This window comes from Botrytis porri (genome assembly GCF_014898465.1).
Source record: "Botrytis porri strain MUCL 3234 chromosome Unknown BPOR_007, whole genome shotgun sequence".
NCBI lineage: Eukaryota > Fungi > Ascomycota > Leotiomycetes > Helotiales > Sclerotiniaceae > Botrytis > Botrytis porri.
The window spans coordinates 2,340,472-2,363,469 of NW_024066081.1; the positions used below are offsets into that span (position 1 = coordinate 2,340,472).

Consider the following 22,998-nt stretch of genomic DNA (forward strand, 5'->3'; position numbering starts at 1 on the left):
CCGATATTTGGATGAAAGAAGGAATCATCATTAGACGAGTAGGCAGGTACAATATAATATCTTCCCGTCAAGGCCGAAGAGGATGGGGGAAATGTAGGGGTATAGGGCTATGGGTTTCTACCTACTGCAAGCGAAGGGCTAAGGAAACTTCTTTTTCCCCTTTTTTCCTCAGTTTTATCCAGCCACTACATCCATCTCATTTCCTCAACATTACACATGCCTACCTAAGATATTGACCATGTCAAGCTTCTCGCCTCTGTTCGCTCAGTCCAGCCGCGTAATCGAAGCCAATTTCATACACATTTGGAAGGTATCATAAAAGGCTTGCATGTATATTGCAATGAAGAAACTCAGCCTGAGAAATCCAGTAACATATACTATGTACATGCGAGCTAACTTTCGAATGGTACATTTGCCAAGTATCGTAATTTTCGACCGCATGGCCAGATGGGGAAAGCGAATTTGGTGAAGGAGAAGTCTCCTCTTGTAACGTTTCTATATTTCTCTGCTATGATGCACGTTCTATAGTTTGCATTTTTGGTGTCACTGGTTTTCGTTCATTTTCACTCATTTGGTTTCAAACAATCCGTGTAACGGATACATCCCCGTCGTCATCATGGTTCTGCCAGCTTTCGTGTTACTTCCACTTTATATGTACCCATACAATTCAACTTCGTGGAGTACACTTACTACCTCGATTGTCGCCAATCCAGAACTCAAGTTTCATGTGATTGTTGCCCCGAACTTAGAGTTTACGGACCCAGATGTCAATTATGTTGCAGGCCTTACAAATCTCAGTAGCTATTCAAACGTCCTGACTCTTGGCTATGTCTATACCTCTTACGGAGATCGAGACGTTTTGGAAATCGAAGCAGAAATCGATAAATATGTCGGGTGGAACTCACCAACCCAGCTTCCAATAGGCGGGATTTTCTTCGACGAGTCGCCATCAAACAACTTAACATTCCCCTACATGAGTACACTTACCACATACGCGAAAACATCGTTAGGAGCTGGCAAAGATTACATATATCTCAATCCCGGTGTTGCGGTCGATGCATCCTTCTATACACTGGCTGATAGCATCAACATATTCGAGGAGTCTTATGCGAACTTCAATAAAACTTCATTGACTAGTTTGGATACCTCCTTACTAGCTAAATCAACGTATGCAATTCATGATTTCACGGGAACTACAACAGAACAAACTGCTCTCGTGAGTCAGCTTACATCTGCAAACCTAGCAGGGGTGTTCATAACTACACAACCTGGGTACACGGAGTGGTCAAGCTTATGGTCTTCGTTCTGCTCCGAAGTAAATACATTGAATCTTGGTAATGGGACCGGAGGTGGTGGCGGTGGGGGAGGAGGAGAAGGAGGGGGTAATGGAGGCGGTGGCAATGGGGGGCATGATGGGGGAGGGGGAGGGGTGGGTAACGGGGGACACGGAGGTGGAGGAAACAACGGTGGACATGGAGGGGGTGGGGGATATGGTGGCGGTGACGAGTGCGATGATGATGATGATGACGATGATGACGATGATGACGGTGACGATGATGACGATGACGAAGATGATGCGGATGATGAAGATGAAGATTGGGGAACTGTGTAACCCATGTTATCGTACGAACCCTGATAATATGTGCAGACAGTAATCGCGAAACATCTAGCATTTTCAAGCACCTCTACATGCATGCATTCTATCTGTTCAGAAATCTAATTAATTCTATCATTCTTCAAAAAAGACCGCTTCGTGTTTTTAAAAAAACATGAACCAGTACAACATATTAGGTCATTCTAAAACAATTGTATGGATGAGTAGCATTCATGAGGATCCGAGTGCCAAGCATGAACTTGTAGTCCTGTCCCTCCCCATCAACAATATTACACGACTCCAAGATTGTGCACACACATCAGTCCCTTGAAACGGGAGAAGTGGAAATATATTTTAAGACTCCATCACAACTAATTTTCTTTTTCACAGCCGTAAAGTTAGCGGATGACATCAAATTTGTAGACTGAAAGCCAAACATAGCAGAAGATAGATTGGATATTCGCTCCACCTCAATAATCATCTTTGCGAGCGTGAAAAACAGCACCAGATCCAAAATTTCTATTGAACTCGTTCTGCAATCTCTCTCTATTATATCCTTTTGTAATCTTGGCTCTGCGGTTCTCTATACAAAAGCGAGTTGGGTTCAATCTGGTGCTAACATCATCAAGCTGATATCCAAACTCTTATTGTCATATAACCTTCAGCCTCTTGGAGCTTTAAATTTTCGATTTGGGTATGCAGGGATTCTTTCGTGGATTTGAATAAGGAGATAATGTCGATGATAATCTGGTCCAGAAAGAGATGTTCGCAAAACAACAGCCTTGCGTCATGTAGAGGTAAAAGAATAGTTGTCTAGAACTGAATTATAAATTAGTTGATGATTGTATTTAAATACCCATCACAATGAGAAGGAACTCACTTTATTGTTCACCAATATCACTTTGAGTGATGAAATTCAAAGGGACACAAGACTAATTGCTCAACAACGTCAAGCGTATGTCTGTATAGACCAACTCAGTCTCCTTATTCCTCTTGCTCTTCTCCCCTATCTCTTGATATCGTCATTGAGCTGGACGGCTACTAGTACAGACAGTCTTCTGCGTCATTACTCCTAAACAAAGAGGTCTCCACCTGCAGCTGCTGAGTTGGGACATAAGTAACTACCCCTTTTAAGGGATGGATGCACGAGCAAGTTGACTTCTATGAGTCCTCAGATCTTTTGTACAAGTCTCCTTCTGACACTTTTAGATTCGATTGTGTATGTAAGTTGAAGTTGTGTCTTTTCGCTTGGGAGGTCGGATAAGTGGGACAGTTCGGCTGAGTGCCCCTTTATATGAACTACATGATCCGAAGTGGAAAGTGTATTTGGAGTTGAAGATCCACGAAATATGGCTTTTTGACTTGGAAGTTTGATCAATAGGTTGTGCCAATGGAAGCCCCTTTCTGGACTGTGTATAACGGGTTTTGTAGACTAAGTTGAGATGTGTCCTCTGTAGCCAGGTTAGATGAGTCATGAATTTTGATGATAGCCTTTTTGGGATTATCACATACCTACTTGTGTAGAATAGTTCAGATTCTTTGTCTTGCAGCTGTAAGTTGAGTTTATTGACTGTTTCTTCTGGTCTGCCATTTACATAAGAACCTCTTTCTGAATAGTGTAAGTTCTGCGAAGTCATGGCTATATTGCTAGTACTCTCTTCTTCTTTCATTGCGGATCCCAGACTGCTTAGAGTAGATAGAGCTTTCTCTGATGCCCGGTGTGCTGTTCAAACGAGTTCCTGCCTTTCTTTTTTCTTAGTTAGCACCGCAAAGCCCACTGATCTCTCTGATTTCGTGATGCGAAACGAAAGTTTAGAAGAGGTTGAGCGTAAAATAGTTGATATGCGGAAGATATATATACTAACTTTCTGGACATTGCATGTCGAGTCTAGTACTGGCAGTTGCACTCTTCATTACAGGCGATTCTTCAGCATCAGAAAATTTGATGGGCTTAAGATCGGGTGACTGGACACTGGATGCATTTTGAAATAATGCCAACTTGGGATGCTTGGTCCTTGAAACAGGAATAAATACTTGACAATTTCCACAAAATGTTTGGGTGACCATATTGTAGTGACTTCAAATTGCCGGTTCCTGTAAGTTTGGTCTCATTCACTATGGAGAATAGAATCGCAATTGGAACCCGAAATTGACCCCTTTCGCAGCCACATTCGCTGAGAAAACGACCGTGAATGAATTCAGATACAGATCTATGGAGCCAAACTGATCATAATACATAACATTATGAAACCCTAGAGTACCCAATATGTGAGCAATTATAACAAAGTGTTGACAACAAAGCTAGCTAGTTTGGGTCCATTTTCTTAAGTTGCAAGTCCTGGCAGATCGAAAAGAACAAAAGGTAGAAGAAAGAAAAAAATCAAAATCAGCAGTAGCTGCTCTAAAAGGAGTTTCAGAGAAGAGCGAGTACCGTATTGAAGATTTGTGCTTACCTAGGTAAAGGTACATCGCACGGAATGGAGACCAATAGGACTTTCCCTCTTGCCATTTATATTCAAAGGTCCACTTCCAATCACAGAGCTTAGGAAACTGTTTCTAAATACGTAAGAGATGGTAAATCTAGGCCGAGAGTCGATATTCGCAGTACATAACGGAACGAAACTACTAGCCCCTTCATCTTACTGTTTTGAGGATGCTTGGGGACTTCAATTAAGGTGATATAAATATGTGCTAAACATCCAGATTGGTGGCTTTCGATGAGCTGTAGGGCATTCTTAATAAAGTGACGCTTACGATGTTTTCGATGCTCCATGGCTGCGATCCTATATACACATGTAAGCCTGTGACTCAAATTTTCAGCATGTGAATTTAAAGAAAGATGATAAGCTACTGAGCAGAACAATCGTAATCATAATGAGCCTGTGTGAGGACTTAGTCTTCTCTTCCAGACTCTGTATGCTCTCGACCACCTGTAGTTAGATTTTGCAACTTTGAACGTAGACCTGCAACATGAGCCTGGAAGTAAATCGGAAGTTCAATATCTTAAAGATTCTTTTAAAGCGAAGGAACATCAAAGTAATTTGAAATTAGACGATTTTTGGCAGTATAGAATGGAGACATCATGATCATAACTTGCAATGAAAAAGCTTCTGGGAAGATCTGGACATAGGTCATCATATTTTGACAGGACTTTGGATACCCGAGAAGGATATGAATGTCGCGTGTCGTCTCCGGCACGACAATTTCTAACGAAAGAAAAATTCTTTTCATCGTATATGTAGTAATAGCCGCACACTTTCTTTTTTTTTTGTAGCATACTTTCTCCAGCGTCTTACTTCGACGATTCAAACCATCGACTTTGCGAACATCCTCCTCCTCCACCACTATCTCGAACTGTCGATATGCCACTCACTTCAAGTTTACATATGAGCCAACATACAATAACTTCTCACCTACAATTCAAACTTTCAAGTCGACTTACCCGGAACGCAGATACGGCTTCATTTGGGTATAACATTACAATGGACCTTAACATCTTCAACTACCTCGCAGAATGACAACCTGGATCTCGATCCAAATTGGATGCTGTCATCGATATTCAATTCCTTTGCCAGCAATACCTTCATCAGCATCAGCTCCAACCTAAGCTTCCATCAAGCATCGACCCCTTATTCGATCCTCCCCTTCTGTGTCCATAACTTTCGCATTAGACCAATCCACTCCGACTAGCCACACACGACTTCTGGATCCGTCATGCAGATAAATCAGCGCAGGATGCATTTTACAGGCTTAGAACATGGCGTTGTCCTCTCTTGGGCTATCGGCGTCAAATCTATTCCGGACCATAATATACAGGGTGGAAGGGAAGAGAAGATGGAGAAGCAGCTCTTCCTTCATTCAAATTGTACAACTAGGGTGGCAAGGACCTGAGTATTACAACAATTGGCAAGTTCGGTAGACTACTGAGAAAGTAGGGTGGAAACACGAGGCGATCAAACTATGCGAACTAGGCAAGGGTATATATGATGAGACTAATAACTGTGGGTACCTTTTAGAATTCCGTTCTACTACCTTTGGATCTCAATGAAGCAAGTAATTTATAAGATGCGGGAGCTAGGAGGGAACTATAAGGGGTATGATCAATGCAAAAGAACATATCAAGCTAGAAGTAAACATGTCGATTAGAGATCAACGCTCTTTTGAGGGGTAAATGCTCTAGTAGCTTGACGAGTCTCTTTTAAAGCAGTATTAATACTAGGTCCATCCTTGAATTCGAATCTGTCCGGTCGTCTAAAGCCTGCCGGCATGTTACAACGTCACAACTATCCATTGAACCACCTGCGCGTCCTTAACCGACGGGATACCCCCAAACCTCTCTGTACATAGAAAGAGCACAAGGCCATGCACATCAATCACCGACAGTTACAATACAGACCAATTGCTTTAGTAGAGGTGGTTTAGTATGGAGAAGGTAAGGTCAGCGTGCTCCCACAGATTGCTATTTCCCTCAACAGCAGTGCAATGATCGATACATCGAATATATATTCTGCGAAACACTAGATAAGATGTATCAGAGTTAGTTATGTGAGTATTTACTTCATTCAAATCTATGCATGATGGTCATTATGGCTGATAACTTGATAGTGGTGAAGTGATCGACTCTACCCAGCCCCGACAAAACTTACAACCTACCTCCTACACCCGTTCGACATCTGATACAGAGCCCTTACAATGCTGCGAGTATAAAAGAAACAATCACGTTTCCAGTTCTAGTACTGGTATCGCAATTAGCACCAAAATTCAATTAAAAAAAGCGCCGAGGACTTACAGCTTTATGGTTAACAATAAATGAAGGGGGGATGGCGAGAGAACATGAGTTCCTATGCAGCTCATAAGTGATTTGATTGGCAGTTTACATGAAGGGGCTACGATTCTCAAAGATTGTGTACCTACAACTCGTATTGAGTTTAATTAGCAGCTAGGGCATAGTTTTTCCCGTTCTACAGTATCGGGAATATTGGCAGCAACGACACTTCAGCGTTTAGAGTTCAATTACATTGGGAAATTTACAAAAACTGCATCAAAACTTAGTCTGGCTTGCATTGTTCATTGCGACAAAGATAGGATCTCATTGTAGCTTTGGTTCTATCAGAATATTCAAGTGACACATGCGCATCTTATCCGTCTTCAATGTAAACAAGGAGTCAAAGCTGGGTATAATTTGATGAGAACTACACTTTACCATGCTCAGTCAAGCTTCTATTCTTGCTGATCGGTAACATCTAGTAAATGGGACATAATACAGTACATGCAGATGGTTAGTCCGTATCATTATCTGCCATATTCTGATAATATCACCGGTACTCCGACCGGTAATGACGGCTTTTCTAACACATATCAAGAAGCGTCAAATGCTTACCTAGATAGGAGATCTTAGGAGTAATGCAAGTGGTGAATCCATATTATCGTTCCCCATCTCCCGAAAATATCTTTCGCACTCGGCTCACCATTGGCGGCTCATCTAACGCCTCCCAAGCCGTGTTGAGTAGTAATCTTAGCAGTATCGTGCGAATCGTACGATCCGAAACGTCAACAGAAGCTGGGACGAACTAGTAAATGACTTTGAATGGATACAATGAGCTGTGAATGACCAAGCACTGCCCCATCTGCGCGAATTTCTACTGTAGTCCTTGCACTTAGCTTGATATAAAGGAAATTTCACAGCTCGCATCTGATCACTTCTTCCTTCCATAACCTTCCATCTACAAATATACTCCTCGTCCTCCAATCAGAAAACTTCTCAGTCCCGCGCTATTACAGCAAAACTTCCCGCTAACTTCCACATAACAAGGCTGCAGTACGCTACAGCAACGGAATATTCCTCGGAGACGGGACGGTACCACTTATTCTCAACGTTTTTACCCGCCTAGTCACCCGTACTGACAGGATTTCACGTTGAAAAGGTATAACAAGGTACTGGAATATCCCGCACTTGAAGCTAAGCCACTTTTGTTCTCCCATCTTCTTCAAACGGGTCGAAGACTTTTCTCCAAAGGCCTTTTACTCTTATCCAACACAACCTCAACCTCTCTTCTCCCTTCTCCCTTCTTCCTTCTTCCATTCCAGCAAAAATCTGTTCTCCCCCTACCTGTACTAAGCTCAAGAGAAAAGACTCACAACAACTCACTGGCCAAACACTCTTCTACCTTGAAGTTGTGGTTAGCAGAAAGTTTTGATATTCTTTGAACTTGTGTGGACTTGCAGAAAGACCTTTTTGTTTCTTGAATTGAGCGCCCGACAGCTTGCATCGATCTTCTCAAGAACAAAAATTCCATTCAGGGATCGATCTCGTTCCTAGAACGCGTAGTCCTACATCAGACAATACTGTCGCGTTACTGCTAGGAGAATTAGTTCCTTGTAAGTATTACCTCCCTCCCTTTCTCTTCGAGCCGCCTTGGTTCACAATACCATTTCCATCGCTGCCCACTCAGCACCAAGCTTAACTACTACCTCTTTTTGCTAATAGTAAGCTAACAATATATAAGGTGGTTCAGATCTAAAAGATCGCAAGTTAGTTGCTCTGACAGCAGAGTTAAAATTCTTGTGAGTATTCATCCTCACCTCGTTTACAGCAGGCCCTTGGTCCATAGCATTTTACTCTTCATCCTTCCTCTTCTTCCATCTCGTCACTTGCCTTTCAACGTCAAATGTCTAATAACAGAAGGCGCCGTCTAGTATTCAAGTATTACGCGTTTCTTGCTCTGCTAGTAACGTCAGATCACTTGTAAGTAGCAGCCTCAACCTTCCATCATAACACAGCTTTGAGTTATGGCACAACCAATCTTTCCCCCTTCATTCGATTTGACTCAAATTAATCTTTTCTTGTCACCAATCTAACACCTCAAGCAGTTGTTTAGAACCAAGGGATCATACTCTTGTCACTCTGTCATCAAATCTAAGTTTGAAGTAAGTAAGCAACTCCTCCATTACCTCATATAAGTTGCAGTTAGCAGCACTAAACTACAACCTCGTGTTTTCCCTTGATCCTTTTTATCATCTTTACCGTTAAACTTTACTTGAAGTGCGAAACTAACACACTATTTGTTGCCAGTTTCTCCACCTCATCGACCGTCTACTATCGATCAGACACTACTCAAAGATACAACACTCTCATCAACTTGAACTTTATCGTCGCCTTTCCTATACTATTCGCTGGTGTAATATTGGCGATATAAATCTGCAGTTATTCTCTGCATACTACTATCTCAAGTTGGATCATCTTCTCTAGTGAAGGTTGATATCTTTACGATCTTCCATCTCGAGTATACCGTCCAAAGAGGGTCATTTCCTGTCACCAAATTCAGTCAACACTTACTACCACCTGCCGCTATCCAGAGATCATTGTCTCAATTCTTCTCCAAAGATCTACACTCCGATCTATAACATGTCATACGTCTTATTTCAACTTTTGTAAGATTTGAAAGGCCATCGCACATAGCCAATATGTCGTCTGCCAAGGCTAAAGAACGCAAGAATCTCGAGCCAATGGCTCAAAAGACTCCGGTCAACCGTCGTCGTAATAGTCTTCCAAGTCGAGAGGACAGTGTCGACGAAGACAGCTTTGATGAGAGCAATTACTCTGAAAATGATGATGGTGGAGAGAGTATCTCGGGCTCCTCCTCTTCGTCAGAAGTGGGCTCCAAGTCGGATTTAGCCGCCACCAATACCCTCAAGGCCTTGCTTGTGTCACAGCGTCGATACATCCCTGACTTCGATAGTCTACCAAAAACCGGCGTTTGGATCTCTCCTGCTCCTAGTAAGCATACCGAGTTCAAGCAGGTCGTTGTACGTACCACCAAGTGCGACATCTGCAACCAGAAGGTGGAAGCTCAGGACAAAGAGGAAGACGGTAAAGTTATGCAACGATGCCGCTGCTGTAACATTCAATTCTGTCAGGATTGCGTACTTAGGGTATCTGAAGATGAGATACACTATCCTGTTCTTGCAGAGTTGGAATGGGAAGCCAAAACAAAGGTTAATGCTATAACTCGGGGTCATAATGGTTTTAAAGATCACATGTTCCACAAGCCTCGATCTGAGCCAAAGCCAGTCAGACCAATGACCGCGTCGGAGAGATTGGCCAACTCGAGGGCTATCGCTTCCGGCAAGTTCAGCAACATGGCTGTTAACACGCCAACTCCTTCACGTCCATCGCGAGCCAAGACTACCAAAGCTGCTGCAAAGAAATCCAAGAAGCGCGAGCTTCCTCCTGGATACGCATCTGAAGAGGGAGATCCTCATTATGATTTGGACTTGGACTGGATTCAGAGTCTTCCTATCGAGGAGCAGCGTAAGGAGAGAAAGGAGGCCGCTCAGCGCAAACTTTTGAGAAAACCTATTCTTGAGACAATGGAGTATCCCGGCACCGACGAAGCTGAGATCGAGCCAACTCCAAAGACTCGAACTCCACTTCCGAATGCACCAAAGCGTCGTAAGGTTGCAACTCGCACTCCTGCAACTCGTCGTCGCAATGGCAAATCCACCAACACAGCCGCCGCTACTAGTGATGTTGAAACTCCCCTCACTCAACCACCACGCAACACTCTTGATAGCCTTTCTCAGGCCCATCCAGTCACCGGAGAGAATCTTCAGGAAATGACCGAGCGATCCGATGAGAATCAACGTAGCATGACACCCAGTCACGATGATTTCGACAACGAGGATTGCATCCGAGTTGAAGCTAATGATGCCGAGGAGGACGAGTATGAGCCCGAAAACAACTGATCTTCAATTTGCGACACCTTCTCCTACTTTCCAACTGACAATTTCAGTCAGCCCCTTCAAATTTAATTGTCGTTTTCTCTTTGCGTTGACATATCTCGGTCAGTCAAGCAGGTTCTGCAACTATAAAGCTGCTGCAACTTCACCAGTCTCTTGAGATACCCTACACCACCAGCGTGTATCCGATTTGGTCCTTCCTTCCACCCAATTCGTGCTGCTTTCTTCGAAGAAAGCTCACATAGCATGGCGGAACGGACGAATCATAACTTCTCTTTCTTCTTTTCATTTTCAAAAATTCTCCTCATGTTTCCTATTCTGCCTTGTTTTGACCTGGATATGCACACCAGCGTCGCCTTTAGGGGCACTGTGCATCTTCAAAGATAGTTACAGCATAAATACAATTGGGATGATCGTGGTTTTAATGGGGCTAGAGGGTAGAATAAGTGGTGCTCTGGTACTACTAGTACTGCTCGATGAGCATAGTGTCTCCTTAGATCCTCTCAGATAACTTTCGGAAAATATAAAAGTCATTTTACACCATTTAGATCTTTCTCCTATGTGAAATTGTGAAAGATACCTGTGAACCTAGCTAGATATCGAGTAATAAGACTTGGAGTGCGATCTTATATTAGTTTTCCAGCCTGCCAGTTTCGACAGAACTTTCCAAGAACTTCCAGCTTGCAGGATACCAAATGTTCCATCAAGAGCCTATCTACAGCTACTGTTCTGGTGTGGTTCGCTCAAGTAAAGCGAGTTATCAGCGTGCATCGTAATCTTCATTGTATGGAGAGTGAACATAATATGAAGAGCGATACTTGCACCCCATAGCCCACTCATCAAGTATTCCTTTCCAATGACTCACTGTTTCTCCAAAGTACTTCTTCTAATCTATAATCAACTAGCATGAAGCGTTTGGAGACAGATGGAGCGAAGTCTTCGCGTATCAGGAATGAGAAGAAATACCGGATCATAATTCGCTCGTTCAGCAGAAAGTTATACTCCTCGAGCAAAAATCCCCATCCTGAGTGATACAGAAAAGATTTCAAGAAGCTAACGAAAAGAGTGGACTTCCTATTACAGAAAAGGCAGGTGCCGATTCCACACAACGCAAGAAATCCAGCTCCTGCATCAACTTCCAAACTGCACAAGCTCAATGAACATAATTGATGCTTCGATCCACAGAAGACGAGGCGGATTCTAGACGTGATCCCGTTCCCGTTCGGAAATCGGTGTCATGCTTACATGTATGTAAATCCATGGCCTGTTTAGGCAGCATGTGTAAGAAAAATACAAATATCATGAATCTATCTCTCGAGTTAGATTCTATCATTATCTATAATTTCCCATTCCTTCCCATTCTCTCGTTATACAGAAATTAAGTCAGACAAACAAGCTTTTCCCACCCAGGTAAACAATCTCAATCCCTCAAAATGTCCACCCCCAACTCCGACCCCACATTCCGCAACTACACCAGTCAACAAGCCGCTACATACGCCGCGCACCGGCTCTCCTATCCCTCCAAACTATACGAGACAGTGATAACTCACCACCAGAAAACCGGTGGACAATTCCATCTCGTGCTTGATCTCGGCTGTGGCCCCGGAAATGCAACTCGCGATATCGCGGGGTATTTTGACGAAGCGGTAGGATGTGATGCCGGGGAGGCGATGATAGGGACTGCGAGGGAAATAGGGGGGAATACGAAAACTGGGAAAGATATTATTTGGGTAGTGGGGAGTGGAGAGGAGTTTGTGGGGTTGGATGGGGTGGGAGAGGGGATGGTGGATTTGATTACTGTTGCTATGGCGGTATGTTTTGTTTTGTTAAGTTTGTGGTTTTTTTTGTTTGTTTGGTAGGGGCTTTGATTGATTGTGAAGGTTTTAGGTACATTGGTTTGATATGGATAAGTTTTGGGCGCAGGTTGCGAGGGCGTTGAGGCCTGGAGGAACGGTGAGTTTCTTCTTTGCTGCTGTGTTTCTTAGTGAAATCACGTTTTTACTTTGGAAATTCATACTATGAACCGAGATGAGAGTGTTGCTAATACAGAATACAGGTCGCGTTATGGACACGCGGTAGTACTCTATGTTCCATCCTCCCTCTCATCCCCACTCCCTCCAACCCCCCCCACTGACCTCTCCAAGCATCCTACTATCCCCACCCCTCCGTCCCCAACCGCTCCTCACTCCTCCAAATCTTCCTCAACTTCGAGCGCAACATCCTAGCTCCCTACGAACTATCCCCCAACCGTCTCTCCCGAGACATGTACGACCATCTTCCTCTCCCGTGGAATATCCCTCATCCCATCCCCTCATCCATCTTACCGCCATCTCAGTTTCTGAAACTCGACTACGACCGCGATGGAATACTGTCGAATCTGGAATCCGATGATTTCTTTTTCGGTGGGAGGGAAGTCACGCTGGAGCAGGTGGAGAAGTCATTGGAGACGGCGAGTATGGTTACTAGGTGGAGAGAAGCACATCCGGATGCGGTGGGAACGGAGAAGGTTAGTTGATTATGATATCATGAGATATAATATACACTCTGTCTCTTTTTGAATTAGGCTATCGTACTAATCTATTGATGTAAAGGATGTTTTGAAAATTCACATGGAAGAATTGAGAAAAGCGATGGGCGGGAATGAAAGTGTGAGGACTGGGAGTAGCACTACGATTATTCTTGTCAAGAAGGCTTTGGAGGCTTAACTGTGAACAGATGTCTAGTTGTTACTATTCGCTGTACTGGTAATGTGGCGTACTACCCTTCCTTTCGTGAAAGGAAACTAAAAGTCGAGTAGATATAAATAGAGGATAACAAGTGGATGTGAATATCTAGACGAGATGTGATGCAACACTGACGGGAGTCGATAATTGATGTGCCTAGGTATTTCTGGAAGACAAAATTATGGGATGGCGTAATATGTGGTCAGCGAAGAACTAAACGCACGGAAGAGCTGTATGGACTATCTTGACACTTGAACTTTGGACCGTCTCATCTCATATCCTCACATATCAAGGAGCTATTTAAACAGCATAAAATCTCACATCACCAATAATCTAACGTGGATCTTGTCATGTTCAAAACTCTCAATGAGGTGATACATATTATACAAAGTGCTATGCACTTTAGCGAACAATCAATAGACCATTGAACCATAACTCCGATGATGCAATTCCCCCCTAGCGTAACCCCTATTCTAAGCCCGAATACTGTGGTTAAACGCCATTTTCAAGATACTACCGCTCTTTCCGACCAAAGCATCAAGAGCTGGTTGATATACATGTGACTCCATTCGCTAATATCCTTCCCGGATCCCAATACACCTGTATTGCGATATGGATTATGTCCTCCGAAACAATTCGAATGCATACTGTACTGCGAGTAAATCACTAGACCCTTTCCAATCCCGCGATCCCCCAAATATTCACAGCCAGAACAAAACTAACTCCAAGTAGAGTGTAACTTTGTCCTCGTCTTTCTCCTCCCCTTCAACCCTACCTCCCCAGCACCCATGAGAGTCTTCCACCTCCTTCCTAAATCCCCTCTATCCTTCCCTAAACTCCTCGCGCAATCTTGCCAATCGCTCTTACTCAACTTGAGCTTTTCCAACACCAACTCGACTAACATTCTATCTTCCTCCCTTGACCAATTCTCACCATCTTCTTCTTCCTCGTTTCTTTGTGCTCTCCTCTCACGAGGCTGTGAATCACCCCCAGCACTGAAGATAAATGCGCCATTGTCAGCAGCAGTAGTTTCCATCTCGGCTAAGCGTAGCGTATGGAAATCGCTTCTCTCTAGCCCTAACGGTAAAACTTCTGGTGCAATTCCCCGCCTGCGTTTCGGGGTGCTAGGAGCTCGAAGTGTTGAATTCTCACGCTCTTGTTCCGAGATATCATCCATCCTCTCGTGAATCATATCATCATCGGTGTCCCTCCTCCTCTTGTTGATTCCTCTTGACACTTCTCTCGGTGTTCGTTTCGCAATGCGTTTCCTATCGCTAGTTTCTGGCACAACTCTCTTTGCAGGAGATGGTATGCGCAATCTCAGTCTCGGATGAGAAATCCTAGTGGGAGGTGATGAGGGGATCTCTGCATGAAGTGTGGGTGGCGAAGGTAATTGTGTTGGGGTTGTGAGCATAGATTGCAGAGCGCGACATGATTGAAATAGATTGCTGATGGTAGGTGTGGGAGATAGTGAAGGAGTAGGAGAAAGAGGTGGTGATGCGAATAGAAGGTTGTGATTTCGAGATGGTTGGGAAAGTGCTTGGGATGAATCGCTACAGGCGAATGCGGATGGTAGTAACATCTTTTATGAATTGTGATTTCACAATGTAAGTTTGAACTTTCTGGAGATGTTGATGTTATTTGAAGGTTGAATGTTGTTGTAGGCAACAACGAGTGTTATTTATTTATCTTCCAAGACAAAAAGCAAAGTGATGGTTTGCGACCGACGCCTAACAATAATGCGCCGGAAAGCGTCGAAGCCTTGTACACTTTTCTTTCTCTCTTGAAAAATATATCCAAAGATTCGCGGAGCTTCCTTCTATCGTTACAAGCTTCAAATATTCGTATGCGACCAAGAAAGCGTTGCGATATAACCAATTCGGTTGGTTAATTTTGACCGTTTTGCAATATTCGTTTCCGTTGCTATTTGACGAGAAAGGACGAACAAGAGGGCCAAAGTTGAACAAACGGGGGGGCGGATAGCTGGGTTATGGTTTATGTTAATAATGATCACGAACTGCACAATTCTAACAGGGATGTGGGAAGTTGTGAAGGTGTGATCAATGCTGCATTAGACAGACATTTACGGATTACGGAGAGTAAAAGGTTATGTATGGAGACGCTAAATAATAAACCAATCAATGAAACAGGGATCACAATAAAATGGCGAAACTCAATCCCCCTTCCAGGTTCTGGATGATGATGATAATAATAATGATAAGTTGGAAGTTTGTCTTTCTGCTTTGGCGAAGATTGGAGTGAGGGAAGCATGGGAAACAATCCAGGTAGAAATGGAGTGAAGTGGAGTGAAAGAATGGAAGAGAGAAAGGAAGGATGAAGGAAGGAAAGAAAGAGAGAAAGAAAGAAACAAAGACTACTAGAGCATGACGAGAACTAGCACCAGTATCATTACTACCACGAAATATCCCTCACTCTAGTCTTCCGTTAAGAGGGATGCCTCGATCCTATCCTCCCCCTCTGTTAACTAATCTCTCGATTCCTCTTCGCTTTCATAGTGGTCACTACTAGTCACCATTATAATGTGATACTACCCTCTTTCCCTCCATGCTACACTACACCCCTTACCATTCATCCGAGTCAACTCAAGACTCAAGACTCCAATTCCTCTGGTGAATGGTACCACTGCACCACTGTACCACTGTACCATATAAACATCACACTGTTCCACAACCTTTCCAGAATATCTCATTATTACTCTTACTGGATGGAACGGAAAAGCTTGGAGTGCAAACTTCCTACTCAGCTAACACAAGAATTAAATCGACCAACTCCTTTCTAGATTTTATTTAATTTATATTTCATCAAGCCATTTACCAAACTTCGGGAAGAAGCTTCTCCCCCTTTTGCTCCAAGAGTCGTTTGGGGTAACAACGTCCAGAGTCTTGCTAAGGATTGAAGTATTAGTTAGTAGTCAGGTCATGATTACCTAGACACACCTTTTCCCCTTCGCCCTTCGCCCTTCACGATTCACTTCATCGTATCCCAATTTGTAGATGTAAAGTCAAAACGTCTTTTGAAATGCCTTTTTTGCTACCTAGTCTCCCTTCAGTCAACACACGCTTCGTACGAACACGTTGCATGCTAAGTAAAATAGTTTGTACCCTTCCTGCAGCATTAGCCTCCCTTATACCTTTGATTTATTGGGGGTTTCCGCCTACTCAATGCCGCCTACCAGATAGTAAACGGTATAACTAAGATACCATATGGCTATCAACTCTTTCTGGCTACAGCTCCTCATTCTTAAACGATTTCTCCATTAATGAAAACATTTATCAGACATCTTTAACGGTATTGGGAGTTAATTGAAGTGAAAACCCTTCATACAAAGTTTCCCCTTCTTCTCTATTATCTATTATCTATTATCTATGTAGCTCCCGCACGCACACAACCTCAAGCATCCTCGCATGTAAAACGGGTTTCAACATAATCCATCCCACAGACTTTTTGGAATCCCTGACAAATCGTGGATATGAAGTATCGTTTTTTCCCCCCTGTCATTATAAAGTCTTATAATTTCCCAAACAGAGGGGCACACAAGGAAGATAAAACGCGTGTAGACGCGACGTCGCGTTACCATTTCACGCGTATGAGTCAGCTCAATCCGATCTCTCCGATACATGTCTTGATGTTCTTATCCATTCAACGATACAATCAGATGTCTTGTAGTTTATTCCTCACCTCACATTTACATTGATGATTCTGCTGACTTCTTCCTCACATCCCCATGATTTTATCGGAATCTAATCTTCAAAATCACGCCTATCCTATTCTATCCTATCCTATCCCATCCTATCCCATCCTATCCGATACCATTTCCACTCCATCTTAGAAACATCATCATCCCTTGTCACATGTATCCATCCTCCTCTCCATTTCCAGATCCTGCCGCCCGCGATCAATTTTGCAGTAGCGTCTCGCTCTGCATATCCACCCATCCTGCCGCAGCCTGCGTGACCCCATTCTTAGCCTCCATCCTTCACATGAATGAATTTCCTTTTCACCAAATCAGATAACTAGCTAAAAGAGACAATGTCTAGCATCACGCACATGTTGCATTTGCGGTCCGTTGCCGCAAGAGATGAGAGCCTAGGTACGTTAATTTACACCTAGGCTCCAGGGAATCAGATCATGGGACGGGTATAGAAATTGGTATGCATATCATGAAGATCAATTGTCCACTTTTGTGTTTCCATTGGTTAGACCAGAAGTTGGATAGAAGTACCGGCATATAGTAAATCTGGTACGGTATTTGAGAATGAAATCTTGAACGGATTCCCATGTTTTTGTATCAAAATCCGATTTGCTGCGCTGATTTATTCCAAGTAACTTCTTGCGCGCTTCGGATGAGATGATTGGAAGTTGGTGATACATAGCAATCATAAAGGTGTGAGTTCAGAACGGCCTGAACATGGTCACATGATTCGGCCAGCTGTGTCTGTCATATATCACTAAGCTTACAGATTATAACACCCCCGACAAATGGGGAATGCATCAGATAGGTAACTAACTAATGGGAACCCAATAATAATAAACATAACCTACCTAAGATTGGAATACAAAGATATCTCAACTGGCGAATAAAATTGTTAGTCCTATGTTACCTCATTATGCGCATCTCCTCACTGTTCCAGTCAACATCCTGATTTCAAAGATGCATCTAGTTATATGTTTCGAAGCAGGTGAACACTCTCCAAGAACTAGTAGCCTGAAGTATTCCGAGCCAGTTTTTCTGTTTCCTTGCAGCCATTACTACGCATTTCGACCACCAACTCCCCAAACATCAACCCCTTGTGGCAAAGTCCAAACCGTCCCTTTTTCTCTTTCTCCACCATTGAACATACCACGAGATGACCATTCTCCAACAAAATCACTAATCATTCCACGTGATATGTCCACCCCACGGGACTGCTTCGGCAATCCTAGCCGTCCGAGGCAGATCCCTCGATAGCACAGCGAGCGCCCAAGTACCAAAATCGATATCGACACCAAGACCCAAAATCACCCTTCTCGTGTCTGTCTGTGAAACAATGCTTTCCACGGGTACTTTTCCCCAAAACCTCAACTCCATACACAGCACCGTCGCACATATAATACCAAACCACTCCCTCGGTATTCCCATATCTCTCTTCGCCGGCTTGGCGACCACTTCGTGGCTTTTCTTGACACTTCGCGATACTTCTACTTGCACAACTACAGATATCACCAGGATTGCTCCGACAAAATCAAAACTAGATGCAAAGAAGAATTCTCAAATAAGTCCCAGTCCTCTCAAAACCCAAGTTCCTACATTATCCCACGAAGAAATATCCACACTACCATACCCACCGGATATATTTCCCGGCGCCCGTGACATTCCCAGTCCCGTTCGTTGACTCTCAACCTAAAATTCTCCCTTCTATATCATCACACGTTCTGACAAATAATACAGTACGGCAGCACACGGGCCTATGAATTCGGTCCTGTAACCGGCCCCAAAATTCTGCTCATCCATGGGATTTCCACACCATGTATTGCTCTGCACTCCCTCGCTACCACTCTCGCTTCCACGCACGGATGCAGAGTTCTCCTATTCGATCTTTTCGGACGAGGATACTCGGATGGCGTGAGCGATTTGCCGCACGATGAGAGACTATACACGACGCAGATATTACTTGTTTTGACTTCTTCCTCGCTATCGTGGGTTGGGGATGGGTTTCACATCCTAGGGTTCTCACTGGGTGGAGGCATTGTGGTTGATTTCGCGGTCGCGTTTCCGGAGATGGTGAAGGAGGTGATTTTGTTGGCGCCAGCGGGTTTGATTCGAGAGGAACATTTTGGTTGGAAAGGGATAATGATGAGGAAGTGGTGGTTTCCTGATGGACTATGGGGATGGATTCTTAGGAGGAGAGTCAGAGGGGCTTATGATACCGATGCAAATCCTTCATCTTCTTCTCCTACTCCTCCCCAAATCTCTAATGTGCAACTCGAGGATGAACATTGTGAGAACCAAGCACAAGTAGACTCGGAACTCACAACTGCGATTCCCGCCTCTCCTGCTGCATCGAACTCCGATGCTAGATTATCATTCGATGATACACCGATATCATCCCTGCTACCGCATATAACCGTAGGACAAGTAATGCGATGGCAAACGCAACAGCACCAGGGATATGCAAATGCATTTGCGAGTTCAATCATGTATGCGTCGATTTCCGGATGTCAGGAAACATACAAGGGACTCTGGGGTCCCTGGAACAAAAGCGAAAACCAAGAGAAGAGCGAACATAGCGCGAGAGAGAAAATTTTGATCATAGTAGGAGAGCATGATGATGTTATTGTAGCGGCAGAATTAGAAGAAGATTTAAAGATGGTGGTGGGAGAAAGATTCGGGACTAGAGATGATGGGGGTGAGGTTTTGGATGAAAAAATTACCTGGAAAGTGATCGAGAATGCGGGTCATGAATTCCCAATTACGAGGGGAGAGGAGGTCGCAAGCTTGATTGGGAAATTTCTAGGTATGTGAAGAGGCGCGGGAAAGAATAGAGGGGTTCGCACGTGGTGGTGTTAGTTTCGAGTTTTTTGTATTACAGTTACATGACGGAAAAATATACAGCCAGGGGTAAGCGAGTATGAATTTGTAATACTCTGCTATACAGCGTTAGAAGGTATTGAGACAACACAGATTCCCAAATCTCGAAGCTATGCCGATAAAATCTGCCAATCTCCTAACCCCCTCGAAAGATCCAAAAACCTCAGGACTTCACATTCTACTTTACAGCATCAAGAAGTACCCATCCTGATTCCTCGATTCATCGCTCACAGAATGCCCAATCTACAAAGATTCCTCAGCCCACTTGTTATCTGGTACCTATCCCCAGGCTATCTCTCCATCTCACTTTTGCTTTACATTCCAGCAGAGATTCGAATCTTACAAGACCCTATGAATCTTACTTGTGGACAGTCGAGTCATTATTCGATTCAGCCCAGGTGAATCCGAAGATCTTTCAAAGGTGGACTAAAATCTTTTTCATCTCGGAACTATTCTAGATTCACCAACGTCACTATTTCTCACAGATCGAGAAGCTTTATATACTTTTGAATTCTAGTCATTTATTCCACAGACCAGCATTTCCAGACCAAAGACCAAGATTGAATTTCGAGAATGGCTCTCACTCTAGCAGTTTGACTAAGATTGGGGGGGAGGATGGATTCTCAATACGACGATGGCACTGATGCCTTCACTATTGGTTTCGCTTGCAATTGTGAACTGTATGTCATATATTGATGTTGGGACAAATCTCACGCTAACTACATAAACAGTTTAGCAATATATCCCGCAAGCTACTCTGGTGGTGAGGGTACTTTTCTATATGGACTTCTCTCGTGCGAAGGTGTAGGATCTCTCTCACTCATTGTGATAGTTATAAGCCCACGCCCAAGTTGTTTTCGACAAACGATTGACAATAGAGTAATTAATAACGCTTGAATGCATAACTAATAATTGCAACCCACAAAGAACTTCCAGTTCTTGGTCTTTCAACCCGCACACTCTCTTCATAAAAACTAGCTCTTTCAACCTGCACACGCACCCTAACTAAAACCCTTGCTGCCTATGCCACTTTTCCTCCCACCCCGGAAAATACGGACTCTCAGCCAATGTCTCCTCTTTCCAGACTTCCTCTCCCTCCTGCGGTACCACCAATCCCTTCTCCACCTGTTCCTTTGCCCACATCTCCATCGCCGGTATGACCACATGCTCTACATGCCAAGTCCCCTTATACTCCATCAAACTCTTCTTTCCCTCTTTCAAAATCTTGCACAGCAATGCTGGAACATATGGTTCATCCCTGAATTCCGTCACTGGTGTGAAGAGTGCCTTGAAATTGAACACCACGCCTCCACTCAGTGGCAATCGTCTTAAAGTCTGCCAATCCACTCTCAAATGACATTCTTCGATAGTCAAATCTTCCTTCTGGATTTCTCTCAATTTTTCATGCGGGTGACCGGCTGGCATAAACAACGGAGAGTCAATTTCCAGACCCCAGCTACCACGTTGAATCGGAGCATCGGCGGACATTTTGGTAAAGAAGCGATCCATGCTAAACGACATTTTCTCCTTGTAATCTGGAATGGGCTTGTGAATTGCATCGAGCTTCAATCCAATTTTAGTAGAAACGTTCCAGCCCAGTGAACTGCAGATGACGCCGGCGCGGAAATAGTACATTCCGTCTTCATCATTTCTCATCACAATTGCGAAATCTTCGGGGACATTGTTAAGCAGGACATGAAGAGGATGCGTAGATTTGATTTCAGTTGTAGTTTTGAGGAGAGCATTGTGGAATGTTCTTTTATCGTCCGAAAGGGAGAAATATGCCGGGTAGCGTGCACAATAGAATTGCAGACACATTTCCATAAGTTCTTTAGTGACAAGTTCGCTTCCTGGGAGGTAATCAAGAACCATTTTGCCATATTGTTTGAATAGTGCTTGACGTTCGGCGACGCGGGAACAATATGTATTTTCGACTTCGAGCCACCAGTCAGGTTCCATTTTGTGAAAAGCTAAAACATTATTAGTTTATTTTGAACAAAGGTCAGGGTTATACCTACACATGGTCTGGTGGTATTGCCATCGTATAGGTCTGTATGGTCTGGGAAGCGCCTTTTCAGGGTTGAATCCCTCGTAGGGTTGTGGTAATGGGACTCCAGCTAAGATATCATAAGGTGGGAAATCGCCCATAGCATTAATTTCTTGGGTAGAAAACCCCATAGGTGTATATTTTGGAGTTTCAAAGCCGAGCGTATAAGATTGAGTCATACGTAGTTTATTCTCTGCCATGTGTTCAACTGATGGGTTATTCGAGGTCAAGATGGTGCCGAATCGTGGAGGAATATACTTCGCAACATCTGAGAGCGTAGAACGTCTGGGGGGAGGGAATACATCGTAGTAATTTGGAGTTTTGCTGGTGGAGTTCAACGATCTGTCGGTAACTTTTTTGCTTGGAGACAGTGAACGAGGTGGTGTTGCCGACGTAGACGCACGTCGATGTTTAATATGAAGTTTGTTGAATAGTGACTTGTGCCAATTTTGGGTATACATAAGTGTAATCACTGCGAGTAACAAACCTATTAGACCAAGGCCAAGAGGCCATTGGTTGTATATCAAAGTGGTATCGATCGCGATCATCGTGTCACTTGCGCACCATCGATGAGTGCTAAGCTTTCCGGACTTTTGTGTGATATTCTGTGAGGGGAACAACGTCGATGAATCTCGTTATGTGTTTGGAACGTGTGATAAATACAAGTGTAGACACTTAGTATTTGAGTAGGATGGAGATGCTATAAGAGGACACTTGATAGATAGGTTGTCAACACATCAGGTATGCAGCTATAAACGGATAATAAATGCGACAAAATCAGGCTATATCATATCGCAGAAAGCCTCCGATGAATAGACGGAAGAAATGAGATAATGGCTCTGGAAAGAAGTATACTTTGAAATCTAATATTAAAGCTATATCGAGCGCTGAGGATGAGAATCTGCTCCAGATATAAACACAAGTCATTTCTTGAGATACCTTTGATACCCCCAAAACATATAAGCTTCGACCATGGACAGAGCCATCTCGATTAGGGAAAGGAAATCGTGATAGATGAAGGAAGCATCAAGATCAGATTATAATCCTCGATCCAAGTGGACGAGATCAAAAGAAGAAGTGGTGTGCAGCTTTCTCCACTCACTTCTGTTCCCCTCATTACTATCTATACACGAACTGCGTACAGACGGACCATACAAGGAAACTTCATATCGTACGTAGTATCTGATACCCAAGCACCCGACTATGATATAGCCCAAGTGAATGTCCTAGTGACCCCTCAAACGATAAGACTCCTTATCTACTAGCTCTACATTGAGCCATACAACAGCCACGAGTAACCGACAAT

The 22,998-nt window shown here is 43.6% G+C and overlaps 6 protein-coding genes across 6 annotated transcripts; 4 read left to right on the forward strand and 2 right to left on the reverse strand.

Moving 5' to 3' along the window:
• Window positions 1-616: 616 nt before the first annotated feature.
• EAF01_006034 (uncharacterized protein) lies at window positions 617-1,612 on the forward strand (the record flags this gene model as incomplete). The annotated part of the gene is made up of 1 exon (XM_038914288.1): window positions 617-1,612. The coding sequence occupies one exon, from the start codon at window positions 617-619 to the stop codon at window positions 1,610-1,612; it is 996 nt and encodes a 331-aa protein (XP_038770737.1).
• Window positions 1,613-9,058: 7,446 nt separating this feature from the next.
• On the forward strand, window positions 9,059-10,339 carry EAF01_006035 (uncharacterized protein; the record flags this gene model as incomplete). Its single annotated transcript, XM_038914289.1, has 1 exon — window positions 9,059-10,339. One exon carries the CDS (start codon window positions 9,059-9,061, stop codon window positions 10,337-10,339), a length of 1,281 nt encoding a protein of 426 aa, XP_038770738.1.
• A 1,427-nt stretch (window positions 10,340-11,766) lies between these two features.
• EAF01_006036 (uncharacterized protein) lies at window positions 11,767-13,395 on the forward strand (the record flags this gene model as incomplete). Its single annotated transcript, XM_038914290.1, has 6 exons — window positions 11,767-12,144; window positions 12,221-12,286; window positions 12,390-12,411; window positions 12,478-12,839; window positions 12,925-13,077; window positions 13,131-13,395. 5 exons carry the CDS (start codon window positions 11,767-11,769, stop codon window positions 13,036-13,038), a joined length of 942 nt encoding a protein of 313 aa, XP_038770739.1. The 3' UTR covers window positions 13,039-13,077; window positions 13,131-13,395.
• Window positions 13,396-13,774: 379 nt separating this feature from the next.
• On the reverse strand, window positions 13,775-14,638 carry EAF01_006037 (uncharacterized protein; the record flags this gene model as incomplete). The annotated part of the gene is made up of 1 exon (XM_038914291.1): window positions 13,775-14,638. The coding sequence occupies one exon, from the start codon at window positions 14,636-14,638 to the stop codon at window positions 13,775-13,777; it is 864 nt and encodes a 287-aa protein (XP_038770740.1).
• A 3,466-nt stretch (window positions 14,639-18,104) lies between these two features.
• EAF01_006038 (uncharacterized protein) lies at window positions 18,105-19,579 on the forward strand (the record flags this gene model as incomplete). Its single annotated transcript, XM_038914292.1, has 2 exons — window positions 18,105-18,440; window positions 18,506-19,579. 2 exons carry the CDS (start codon window positions 18,105-18,107, stop codon window positions 19,577-19,579), a joined length of 1,410 nt encoding a protein of 469 aa, XP_038770741.1.
• Window positions 19,580-20,650: 1,071 nt separating this feature from the next.
• Window positions 20,651-22,240, reverse strand: EAF01_006039 (uncharacterized protein; the record flags this gene model as incomplete). Its single annotated transcript, XM_038914293.1, has 2 exons — window positions 20,651-21,615; window positions 21,664-22,240. 2 exons carry the CDS (start codon window positions 22,238-22,240, stop codon window positions 20,651-20,653), a joined length of 1,542 nt encoding a protein of 513 aa, XP_038770742.1.
• Window positions 22,241-22,998: the final 758 nt, after the last annotated feature.